The sequence below is a fragment of the Morus notabilis genome, unplaced genomic scaffold (genome assembly GCF_000414095.1).
Source record: "Morus notabilis unplaced genomic scaffold, ASM41409v2 Scaffold39, whole genome shotgun sequence".
In the NCBI taxonomy this organism is placed as follows: Eukaryota; Viridiplantae; Streptophyta; class Magnoliopsida; order Rosales; family Moraceae; genus Morus; species Morus notabilis.
The window spans coordinates 602,200-615,120 of record NW_010366566.1 but is presented as its reverse complement, the minus strand read 5'-3'; the positions used below and the strand labels follow the sequence as shown (position 1 = coordinate 615,120).

General features: G+C 34.2%; 1 protein-coding gene across 1 annotated transcript; it reads right to left on the bottom strand.

Annotated features, from left to right (window-relative positions):
- Positions 1–4,047: 4,047 nt before the first annotated feature.
- Positions 4,048–7,966, bottom strand: LOC21403469 (serine/threonine-protein kinase STY13). Its single transcript, XM_010110538.2, has 6 exons — positions 7,335–7,966; positions 6,519–6,651; positions 6,139–6,334; positions 5,213–5,337; positions 4,943–5,101; positions 4,048–4,637 (listed from the first exon to the last, which is right to left on the bottom strand). The coding sequence occupies exons 1-6, from the start codon at positions 7,463–7,465 to the stop codon at positions 4,323–4,325; spliced, it is 1,059 nt and encodes a 352-aa protein (XP_010108840.1). The 5' UTR covers positions 7,466–7,966; the 3' UTR covers positions 4,048–4,322.
- Between the last annotated feature and the right edge of the window lie 4,955 nt (positions 7,967–12,921).

Below are 12,921 nucleotides of genomic sequence, written 5' to 3'. Positions count from 1 at the left end.
CTAATAAGCAATATATCTTGTCATACTTCGACGATTTGTTGCTTGTCTCAACCAAATTAGACTGCAGTGGATTCTACGTCTGCAATCCGCTGACCAAGCAATGTATTGAGCTTCCGGATCCTCCCCAGGACAAATTCAGGAACTTTGCGTACGGATTGGTGTGCCAGACCAATACCATTAATGTTGTTGCTAGGTACAGGGTAATGAAAATTTACAGTGATTTTTCAGTTGCTAATGGGAGTCCGTTTGTTGAAAGAGCTGCAATATTTTCTTCCGAGACTGGGCAATGGAACAAATCGACCTTAACGTTCCCCGGGATTAGTACTGGTGGGCCAAATTTTAAAAAAATCGTTGCGGCGAGCAATGGAGTTATATACTGGCCACAAGGGGAACCTGAGTACAAACAAATCGCTGCATTCGATCCGTTCACTGAGGACAAGGATAAGCAGTGTCGTTCCATCGAATTGCCTGTTAACTTCAGTCGTGGTTGGTGTGCTAGAGAGGATTACGTGCATCTTGGGGTGGTCCGGGGAAAACTGAGGCTGTTACAGTTGTTCATGATAAAGAGGTATGGGTATGTTCTCAAAATTTGGGAATTGAATCATAATGATAACAATACGTCGGGTGAGAATAATATCGCGTCGTCATCGTCATTGTCAAACACATCATGGATATTGGTGCACGGGGTTAGGCTTAATAAGGGGGACAAAAATATGATGCACTTCAGTGCTTTCCATCCGTACAATAGCGATGTGATTTTCTTGTTAAGGAAAAATGTAATTTGTCGGTATGAGATTGGGGTGGGTGAGTATGAAAAGGTTGGGGAGTTTCCAGATTCTGTAAAGAATGATCGTAACCCCTGGCCTGCAGTACAAACCGTCCCTCTAGTGCATCCTCCTTGGCCTACACGAATTCCAGCTCTTCCTTCTGTTTAGAGAACCCTTGGTTTACAAAATCTCTTTATATATGACTTTAATTAGGACATTATTCAATGTTTTTGAGCAAATGTTTTTCATATATATGTTAATTTTCTAAGTTCTATCAGTAATCAGTTTTACATTTCAATTGTTATATATAGTGAATATTGTTATTTTGTTCAGTGGATGATGAATATTTTTATTACTTAATATTTAATTGGTTTGACTATTGAAAGAGCAAATGAGTAAATTTTCTTATTAAATGCAATCTGACGGTATGCCTTGCGCTGTTTTTTTGTTTTTTTTTTTCAAAGCTTTAGGCATGAAGCTTTTTCTTATATATAAAGAAAATTTAATTTTATATTCTATTGTAGAAAAATAAAAGACATTCTATGGAAAATTTTAATAGTAAATTTACATTCTGCCAATGGTTTTTTGAGAAATCAAACACCCTCCGCGGGAATCCAACAACATGTCTTCTGCATTTTATATTCTATTGTAGAAAAATAAAAGACATTCTATGGAAAATTTTATTAGTAAATTTACATTCTGCCAATGGTTTTTTGAGAAATCAAACACCCTCCGCGGGAATCCAACAACATGTCTTCTGATATTAGTAGTTACAATTATCTAGGTTTTATTCCAACCCCGAATGATCAAATTATCTTGTCGTCTTTCTACGATTTGTTGCTCGTCTCAACCAAATATCATAGCGGCTACTATATATATCTGCAATCCGCTGACTAAACAATGCCTCGCTCTTCTGGATCCTCCCCCAATCGATTTACGCTACTGCGGGTGTGCAGATTAGTGTGCCAGACCACCATAAATGTTGCTAGGTATAGGGCAGTGATATTTCACATTAATGATCGTTCAATTATTCATAATGAGGGCCTCTTTGTTTACAAAGCTGCAACATTTTCTTCCGAGACCGGGCAATGGAACGTATCGACCTTCTTGCTAGCTGCCAAGGGTTGCTGTTTGGAGATTTTATAAATAAATAAAAAATTATTACTGCATGCAACAGAGTTATATACTGGCTACTAGGGAGACAAAAAGAGTGCATAGGAATAGCTGCATTCGATCCATTCAACGACGACAAGGATAAGCTATGCCGTTTCATCAAATTGCCTGTCGTGCTAACGAGGATTACGTGCATCTTGAAGCGGTCCGGGGAAGACTGATCATACTGTCACAATCAGTGTCAGAGCCGGCCTTTCACTTTAGTGGGACGTATATTAAATTTTTTTAACAAATGTCTTAGTGGGAGCATATAAGAAAATATATTTATTTTAGTGGACGGGCACATATTATTTCAATGGGAGGTTAAATGTAAAATTTTAAAATTTTTAAAAGTAATATTTTTTAAAAAAAAAATTAAGTGGGGACAGTTGCCCCGGCTCATCTTCAAGTGGTTCCGCCACTGATCACAATAAGGATGAGATGAGAATAACTCATCATCATGGATTTTGGTGCACGATCTTAGGCTCGACACGAATTGGATGCACTTCATTGCTTTCCATCCGTACAATAGCGATGTGATTTTCATGTTAAGAACGAATGTAATTTGCCGATACGACTTATTACGAGGTTGGTGTAGGCGAGTATGAAATTGTTAGGGAGTTTCCACATTTTGTAAAGACTAAGATGAACATCTCGCGGATACAAAACTTCCCTCTTGTGCATCCTCCTTGGCCTACACAAATTCCTGCTCTTCCTTCTGTTTAAAGCTAAGAGAGTTCCGCGCTTTACAAATCTCTTTCTAACATAGGACTTTAGGAAGAATATAATTCAACGTTTGACTAAAAAGTGTGGTAATTTTCTAAGTTATCATTAATCAGTTTTACATTTCAATTGTTGTAGTGAATATTGTTATTACTTAATAGTTAATTGGTTTGTCTACTGAACGAGCAAATGTGTGTTTTCTGATTAAACGCAATCTGATAGTATGCTTTTACAACTGTTGAAAAATTAAGGGGGTTTTTTTTTTTTTGTTGTTGTTGTTGTGGTGTCTAATATAGAAAGCAACTATTTAATAATCTTCTTGCAACTATTGTGGCCTGCTGCAATACGGTCTCCCACAGTGTTTCAATCTGTTTCACGCGTGCAGGTACAGAGAAATAATCTGTTAACTATACAAAAAAATATATATATGCTCGCATTTTGTATAGAATTCTTCCACAGAATTAGATCCCAATTCCCAACTTCATCAAACTGGAATTTGAAATTGTAAACCCACGGAGAAGATCTGAACGTATAAAATATGCTACCATATGGATTTTATTTTTTGTTGTACGTGCTTCTGTATCATACGAGTGTGACGGAAAGAACTTAGAGAGGGATGTATAATGTTCGTTACCATATTCAGAGCTGGTTTCCATGGACTTGTTAGTGCAATCAAGAGCGCGATCATGGACGTCGCGAAGGAACATTTCGGCACAAAAAGTAGTACTTACAGCAAGACATTTCGCCCCAAAAAGTAGTACTTACAGCAAGACACTCCAAGAACACTACAGGGAATTCAATAATTCCGCTGCAGCTAATCCCGGTGATGGATAGGCACATCTGAAATCTTTTGTTCATTATGGTTTCCGAAATTGCGGAATCATCAACAGAAAAAAAGAGAGTTGAAGAGAGTGGAAAGAGGAGGGCTAGCTGAGGGAGATGGAAAGGAAGGCTCATTTGCTCTCGCTACAACAAATACATGCATAATGGCAAACAACATCATCATCACAACGTTGCCCATAGCAAGTTTTTAGATTGTGTTTGTGCCTCGACATGATTATAACGCTAGAATAGTTACTTACAGAGAGTCCAAAAGAGTAATATTAGTCAAAGAAAGCTTTGATTTATTCAAGGTGATTTCTTAATGTCATATTTTGCGGCTCTTGGGTGGTTGAAAAAGGTGAGATGTGTTTGGTGTAATAGTTGTGTGTGTCGGATCAAAATGCATCTTTTCACGTCAAGTCAACTAAAGTGCTGCTGATTTTTTTGATTAACTTGGTCTCTTTAGATCTTTAGGTGCCTTGCAGAACAAATGGCCTTAGAGAAGATTGCATAGTCGTATCAACTTTTTTTTTTTTTTTTTTTAAATTTTGATAGAATAAGGGTTCAGTCAGTTTGTAACAGAGGGAGTAAAGGCTTTTGGATGGACCTTATTTTACAAATGTTATTACATCACAGCAACCACAACTCCAGGACTCTAAAACTAAAGCTAATGTGAGAAGAGTACATAAATTTGAAAGTAACATGAGACAACAAAGCAGCTTCTTGTGGGCGCTCAAATGACTAAATCAAAGAAACATCTTGTTGCAAAGATGCATTTTTACAGAGGGTATTGCTTATTGGGTGTCATAGTTGTTATTTTGGAGAACCTCGGAGGCGGAATTGTGCCCTTTCGAGGGATTAGTAACACTGGTTAAAGCAGAAGAAGAAACCTTTTGGCTTTTCTTCCATGTTGATTTTTGGTGTATCTCCCGCGTCATCCCTAACAGCCATCAAAGAACTCGTACCTGGCGACTCCGGTGGCAGTACGGCGTTCTCAGATTTGAAAATCCGTTGCGGTATTACAGGTTCTGGGGGTGAAATGGTGGAGAGATAGTGCAGTAGCATCTGTATGATTTGGCTGAAGTTGGGTCGATCATTTGGATCCTCTTTCCAACATGAAGTCACAATCAGCGCCAAGTCCTCAGGGAGGTTTTCAGCACTAGGCCTCACATTCTAAGACAACAAAAAGTACAACCTTGAATTATAAGAAGACAAAAGGGGGACACTATAGTGGATTTTTTCTCGTAATAGCAAGTAAATAATTTTGAAAATGTCCAACACAAATTCCTTCTTCTACTACATTCCCCCTTCCATTTCTCTCTGCAATTCATTAGTAATGTAGTATTTCGTTCCTCAATCAGTATGGTTCAAAGATTAAGGCCGAAAACTATTTTCAAGTTATTTTAGAGCTAGTTTATGAAACCTGTTTACATGTATATTCAAGACATAATCAACTTTTTCCATAAAAAGCTTATCACCTTAAAAGCAGCAGCATAAGCTGCTTGTAGATTTGACATGCCTTCGAAAGGCAATTTATTATGGATGAGCTCCCATAACACAATTGCAAAGCTGTAGGCATCCACCTTATGATTGTAATGCTTCTTCTCACCATGCCTTAAAGTCACTGTGCTGTAAAGCTGCCACCAATAACACCAGTGGAGCATAAGAATGGCGTTATATATCGGTCGTAAGCAAGACATTAAGAAAGAGATAGAGAACTTCAGCATTAGAATCATGAATCATTGTACCTCTGGCGCCATCCACCGGTAAGTCCCAGTTTCAGCAGTCATCATCTCTGTCAACGACTCTTCTCTAGCTAAGCCAAAATCCACAAGCTTAACTGTTTTGTGATCTGCGGTCAAAATCAAGTTCTCTGGAAAAAGTAAACGAAACACAGTCATCAGAATTTATAGTTGAATCTCTGATTCCTAAAAGATGCAATGTAAAGTGTACACTAAAATGCATTACTTTAAAGAGATTTGAGTAAAATAACTCAGTTAACACGTGATAAAGTTACAAAAATATGAAGTGAACCCTGTCTAAAAAACAATCTATGCACTGTATATAGCAACACCGTCCCTTCATTTCAGTATTTCAACCACCCATGGGAGCCAGCAACAACCAATTTGTAAGTAGAAGAGCGACATGTTTAAAAACCAATATCTACCAATTTGGTGAGTCTAAGACAAAAACAATAGTCTCGTAATGTTTAAGACCAAAAAAAGGCTAAGCTACTCTCTTTAATCTTATTAGTTCCTTCTAAAATGTGCTCGACAAGACATGTTCGTCAAACTACAATGTACATATCAATGGACTAAAAAACATTTTTGTGCATAATGATGCATAAGTTCTTTATCGATCTTTTCCCTCCCAGAAAAGAAAAGATAGGCCAGCAGATGGGTAGTGAAAGTCGATGATGATTTTTTTGGCACATCACAGAAATCAGGAAAAAGGGGAAAAAAATGAAAAGATTCATCCATCAGACATAAAATAGAAATGATGAAGGCATAAATAGCTAATTCAAAATGCAGAAAACAGACAAAACCTACAAACTTCCCAGGCTCAAAAATTGAGAAACAGCACTCATCATGAGCAGCTCAATATAAGTTCTTAACTTTCCCACAGCTTAAAACCAATATGTTAGCACTAATTAAAAGAGATACAACAATCGTACCGGGTTTCAGGTCACGATGAATGATCCCGTGGGAGTGCAAGCATTCCATTGCACGAGCAATGTCAAGTGCGAATCCAACTGCGACACGTGTGTCCAAGCATCTTGGCCGCATGTTCAACAAGTATTTCCGCAACGTCCCGCCTAACAGAAGTTCGGTGACTATAACCATTACAGGTTCCTTGCAAGCTCCAATAAACTGGTAAAAGAGACAGACAAGAAACCCTCTTAGATATTGCACATATCACGCTTATAAGGATCATCAACAAGTGAAAATCTTCATGGCAAGACATCAACTCCATGGGCTACCACTAAGTAAATGCAAATGAAAGAAGCGCGTAGTTTGGAGACTATTTCAGAGAGAAATTGCTGAACAAACAAACCTTTACTAAATTTTTGTGTTGAACTTTGGACAGCATTGCAACTTCCCTTGCAAACCGCGCTTCTCTTCGGGCAATCTCTTCCGGGGTCTCTCCTTTATGAACGATTTTAACAGCAACATTTTGATTCTTATATCTGGTAAAAGAAAGAATAAGAGACAACAACCAAAAAGTACAAAACATACTCATACCAGAACAATCATTGACGGATCCAATAACTATAATTCAAAAGATTGGAGTCCGTTTAGTTCGCTTATTCGAATTTTTAATTCGAGTCGAGATGTGATTTTATGTGATAACTTTTTACTGTACTAAAAAAATTAAATGTGACTGTTTTTAAGAACTTTTTGCTGTAGCAAAACTCAAATTTTAAACTCAAATCGGTGAAATGAACGGGGCCGAATCTTAAGTGCATCAATTAATATCACATAAACCATAAGCACACAACACCAAGTGCATTACAAACTTTTTCAACCAAAAAAAAAAGGGATCATTACAAATTTTTGTAATTCTCAATTCCCTTCAAAACCAAATTCAACAATCTAAAGAAGGCAAAACTTTGAGACATTGGGGGTTCTAAATCTAACAGGCACAAATAGCAGTTGTGTTGGGACTAAAAGTGGAAAAAGAAATTTGTATTAATTTGGAAACTCCCAATTAATCGGAGATCAGAGGACCCAAAAAAACCTGAACTTTATCTGTAGGCCAGAGAACAAAAATTCCCACAGGTACCGTACAGAGTTAAATGTCCAAATAAGCTGAACTTCTCAAAGATCATATTAAAAAAAACAGAGAGAGAGAGAGAATGGGTTGACTTACTTTCCTTCGTACACTTTGGCGTGCGCGCCTTCCCCAATCCTCGGACCAACAAAAAGATGTTTTGGATCGATCAACCACTTGGCATCTAAACTAAACTCTCCAACCGAGTAAACCCCATTTCCAGATCCCATAATTCTCTCTCTTCTCCTATTATTATTGCTAATCGATTATTGACTCACCCACATATCTAAAGTAAACCCAAATTCAGGTTCTCAGTCAAGTTCATAAAATCTTATAGAAAAATAACACAAACACAAGAGAGAGAAAAAGAGACTATAAAAATACATTGTACATATGTGTGTGTTCTGTTCTGTACACATGGCAGGTCTCAGAGCAAAGACTCATCCCTAAAATCACGCTCGCAAATCCTACAAATATCTAATGCGTGGCTTTCTTGGGTGGCAGATAATTTCGCTCACAAACCAACAAGGAGGAGGAGAAGAATAAAAAATGAAGACTTTCTTTTGCTGGGAAAGAGAAAGGAAGATCTTTTCTTTTCTTAGCTGAAAGAAAACCAGGTTTCGAAGGATTTTCAATGGATGGAATATTGGAAGGAAATGGAGGGTGAAACTAGACAACCCGGATGGAGATTTGAGGAGTGAAAATTGGGCTTTTCCGCGTATATGAAGAAAGTTGAAAACTTGCTCAGTCCTCGATCTACAGATAAAGCCGCGGAGGGAATTGTCTCTGTCAGAAAACAGTAGTGTATTTTTTATTAAAAAAAATATAGGAAAAAATATATTAAAGAAAGATTATGAGTGCCAATTCGTGTCACGTGTCGTGTTTTGATCGTTTCTTTCTAAATTTGTAGTCAATCCGAACACGATCTGTGACACAAAATTTTTTAAAAACCGCAACACAAACACGACACGACCACTTTATGAGTTGATACAACACAACCCAAAAATGACCCGTGACACGAAATTAACCCGTGAACCCGAAATTGACACGAAAATTATATACTTTTATTTAGTTTTTTACATGTTAAAAATAACCTAAAATTCATAACACACTAAAGTATAATAACATCCATTGAAATTAAGCAAATAGTAGTATAAGATTTTGAGTATAACTATCATGATATCACAAGTTCATAATAAAATTTAAAATATGCAATGGAAAATATATGTATTTTTTAGTTTTTTACGAGTTTCATATTGTGTTCGGGTTAGGCAGGTCCAACCTTTTTTCTCAATCCTAACACGTAAAATTCGTATCGTTTTCGAATCATGTCGTCGTGTCGTGATCTATTGCCGGCCCTAAGAAAGATTGAGAGAATTAAGGTAAGAAAATCTTAGGCTGCTAGGGACGGAGAGACTTTTTATGCATATCATGTAAGAATATTTTTTAGTACACTTGTGTATTAGTAGATTAGATTTTTTTAATTGTTAAATTTGTGTATTTTTTTTATTTTTATGTAATTTTATATTAATTTAACGGATATAAAATATAACATATCAATATATCAGCGTATTGAAGAATGTCCTAATAATTGAGTGATTGATTTTTCTTTTGGTATTTTTGGAGTTTTTTTTTTAAATTAATTTTGAGAATTTCTCTTGAATTATTACTCACGTAACACTTGGTCCCTAAACTATGAATCATAACAAAAATGCTCCTTTCATCTGTTTTTAAGAGAAAAGTGAATCATATTACATAATTAGGGGTACTTTGGTAATCCTACATATTCTTGAAAAATATTACAAATTAAAACTTTCTAAGTTATTTAATTTAATTACTTAATTGGAAGAGTAAAATTAAATTTTATTATTTATTTTATTTTATTGTTAAATTAAATTAAATCTAAAATTTATTTTATAAATATAAATTTAAGAACCATTGGTAGAAGAATAATTGTGCACCAAATTATTTAGCAACAGTTAATATTTGTATGACATGTGGTGATTCTGTCAGAAACACTAACAGAATGAGCATTTTTGTTAACAATTTATAGTTCGGAAAAAATGAGTGTTACGTTTTAAAAAAAATAAAGCAAAATGTTACACGAGTCATGATTCAAGGAAAGTGATAATTATTTTTTTAATGGGGAATTAAGTCGATACAAACTATCCACTGATTACATTAATACAATGATAATTCAACCATTAATAAAAACTGGATTTATCAGTGAAGACTAATAAGATGCATGAATGGATACAATTGTCGAGATCCAATGCAGAAAGACATGCTTGACATATTGATAATCGAGCGTAATAAAATCTCATTTAAAAAAAAATATAGTCACTCATAACATTATATAGGATCAATTCTGGTCGATGGAATAATTTATTTTTAACTTGACACAAAAAATAATGTGAGTAATAGGTAGATTATTGAACTAAACCGTAAAAGACACCCAGACATGGATTCTCAACAAGCAGACAACCTCCATTCAATAAAAGGGACCAACTTGTTTTCTATTCTTTCGTCTTTGTTGTTATAGCAATTTTCACTCGAATACAAATTCCCAACCAAAAAAAAAGAAAAAAAAAAAGATGGATTCAGATAATGTCTAATCTCTTACTCAAAAAATTATTCATCTTTCATCTTTGTAACTAAAGAAATGCATTTGCTTTTATTATTATTGTTGTTGTTTTGATCATTATAATTATTGTAATTATTTATTGGGAAAGTAAATTCAGCCAATAAAAAACATTGACCATTAAGTCTAACAAAGCTTTTGATTGGAGGAACAAGAAGGTAAATGAAAAAAAAAAAAAAAAAAAGGACAGCGTAACCAAAATAATGGACCAAGAATCAGTGCCTCCTCGTTAAAAAAAAAAATCAAATAACTTTGGTGCCAAACGAAACATGCATAAACATCAAATTGCATTATTCTAATACAAATTGACAGTCATGACCATTGAAGAGTTAAGATAGCCTTATGGTCATGTGAGTTTCTCCAGTATTTATGGTTGATTTTGTCCGAAGTGAGCGGTCGTTTTCTTAATGGTCTAATTTGTCCCGATACAAAAACAAACCTCCTTTTGTGATCAAGTCTTCTGTCTACATGATAATTCTTCAATCGTACGTTAAATGAGGAATCATGTCTTTACAATGAGTTCATTTCTCGCTTGTCCCAATCTAAGTTGAATTCAATTATTCAATTAGGAAGCAATATATATATATATATATGTATATATATATATTAATAACAACAGTTTGTTCTGTGTTTGTTTTGCTCTATTTGATTGCAATAATCAATAATCTAATAATTTGAGTTGAACTTGTAACTTGAGTTTGTGTTTGGTTGTGTACATTTGAGTTATGATTTGAGATAAGAATCTTTTTGAGTTTGTGTTTGAGTGAGTCAAAACTTAAATTTGTATTTAGATAGTATTTTAATAAAAACTCAATGCTGATGAAAAATTTTAATAGGGTATATGGGTCGGATTTTATTCGTCTTTTCGTTGTCAACGCATAGAAAAAAAATTATCTCAATCAGAATTAAAACGAAAGAGTTATAGCATTTTTAATAATAAAAAAATACTATTCATTAATTTGAGTTCGAGTTTCTGAACTCGAGTTGAAAGGAAAACTTGAACTCGAGTTTGAATTCGAGTTTAAGCTTAAAAGAACATGAACTCGAATAAAGTTGTGACTCGATTTTTTTTTTTTTTTTGAGTTTTTCACTTAAAATAACAAGTCCTGAAATTTCAGTACTTGTCTCTTTTTTCCTATGGTCACAAGCAAATTGTTGATTATATTATGAAGATTAGCTTGTGACTAACTGCTCCAATCAAAACGCTGCCCATTACAATAATATTTTTTGTTTTCAATTTATAGGAAATTCTTGTTGGGTCTATCCGCCTAAAACCGTATGATTTTATGTCATCAAGGATTTGAATGGGACGGAGTATGATGGAAATTGTGAGTTTAATCTTGTGTTGTATAAAAGAAAATAACCCATTATGATTATGAAAAATCATAAAATTGAGTGCACCGATCATGAGTAAATCCCTCAATTTAGAGTAATACATATCTCATTGGATGATTAACGTTTCTTTGTTATGAAAATCCTTAATAAATGCAAATCCATAATCAAAATCCTTAATAATGTTCTCTCTTCTCCCTTTGTTAATCAGCAAAAGTTATTGGTCAATGTTGGGAGGCTTGTGTGGATAGAAATGTGTCGGTGTTAACACGAAAATAATAAATAAAACAGAAAGTCAGGATCATCTCAAAAGTTTCCCCCCAAAAAAACAAAAAAAAAAAAACGTGGTGGACTTTCGTTTCACACACTTTTTGCATTCATTTCCCTTATGATTTCCACATTAATTGTCGTTCATTTTGACCGTTTACAACTAATACCATACAATTACAACGTAGTACATCAATTGAGATATCATAACGCATCACAGAAAACAAAAAATAAACAGAGTACAGAGATATCATAATGTTTGGTACACATTACTCTTTCAAAAAATTAAAAAACTAGACACATGCTTAAACTCTTCAAAACATAATATGTTTAGATAAAAAAAAAAAAAAGAGTAAATGAGTCTTAAATTTTCACATTTTACTCTGTCTTGATTAATATTTTTTAATTAAAAAAATTATATTAATCAAAAGAATATTAAATAAACATAAAGGGTAAAAATTTTAAAATAATATATTTAGGATCCGTTTAGTTCGTTGATTTGAGTTTTTAATTCGAGTTGAGATGTGACTTTATGCGAGAGTTTTTTACTGTAACAAAAAAGTTATATGTAATTGTTTCTGAGAGCTTTTACCGTAATAAAATTCGAATTTTAAATTCGAATCGGTGAAATGAACATCGACTTAAACGGTGATTGTACTAATTTTCTCATTTAGCGATATCAATTATCTAAGAACTCTTCCATTGAAAGGACAAAGAAAGAGTCGGTGGTTTTGCCCTTTTGTTACTGTTGAGTTTGACCAACAATCTCGATTGTTAAAAAGATTGGTGATCCGACGGCCACAAAAAAAGTGTCTCAACTCTCAACCCCCCTTGGCTCTAACGTTTCAATTATTGGTTGGTACTTAAAAAGTTTTTAATTTCCGAATGAAGAAGTCTTGAACTTAAACAATGAATATTCAAATATTCATCCTCAACTCTCCGAATTCTAAAGCAAGTGTGAACAATGTTGATTTAATTGATTTTGGTACGATATCATGTTGGAAATTAATTCCTGTTATAGGTGCTCCCAGGAGAAATAAAAGTAGAATAAACATTTTTTTTTTTTAATAAAATTTTTAAGAGTTGTCGAGAAGTCCTATCAAATTATTGACTTGTCTCGTATTCAATAATTCTTCTAGAAAATGAAATGACTTGATTGTTGTAAGCTCATAGAGAGAAAAATCTAGGCACGCAAGAGAGAGGAAAGTACTTTTATTTTCGAGACATGATAGCACGGAAGTGGAAAAGGATAAGGAATTGCCATAACATCTTGTACCCCTTCATATTGATTGTCACGTGGTTTATGCTTTTTATTTATTTTATTTTATGTTATCTTTTAATTTAAGGGTACGCGATGGAGGTAATAAATTATTTTATTTTATGTTATATCTCAATTTATATGGATAGGATCTTCTTTTTTACTCTATTCATTTATCTATGGGAATA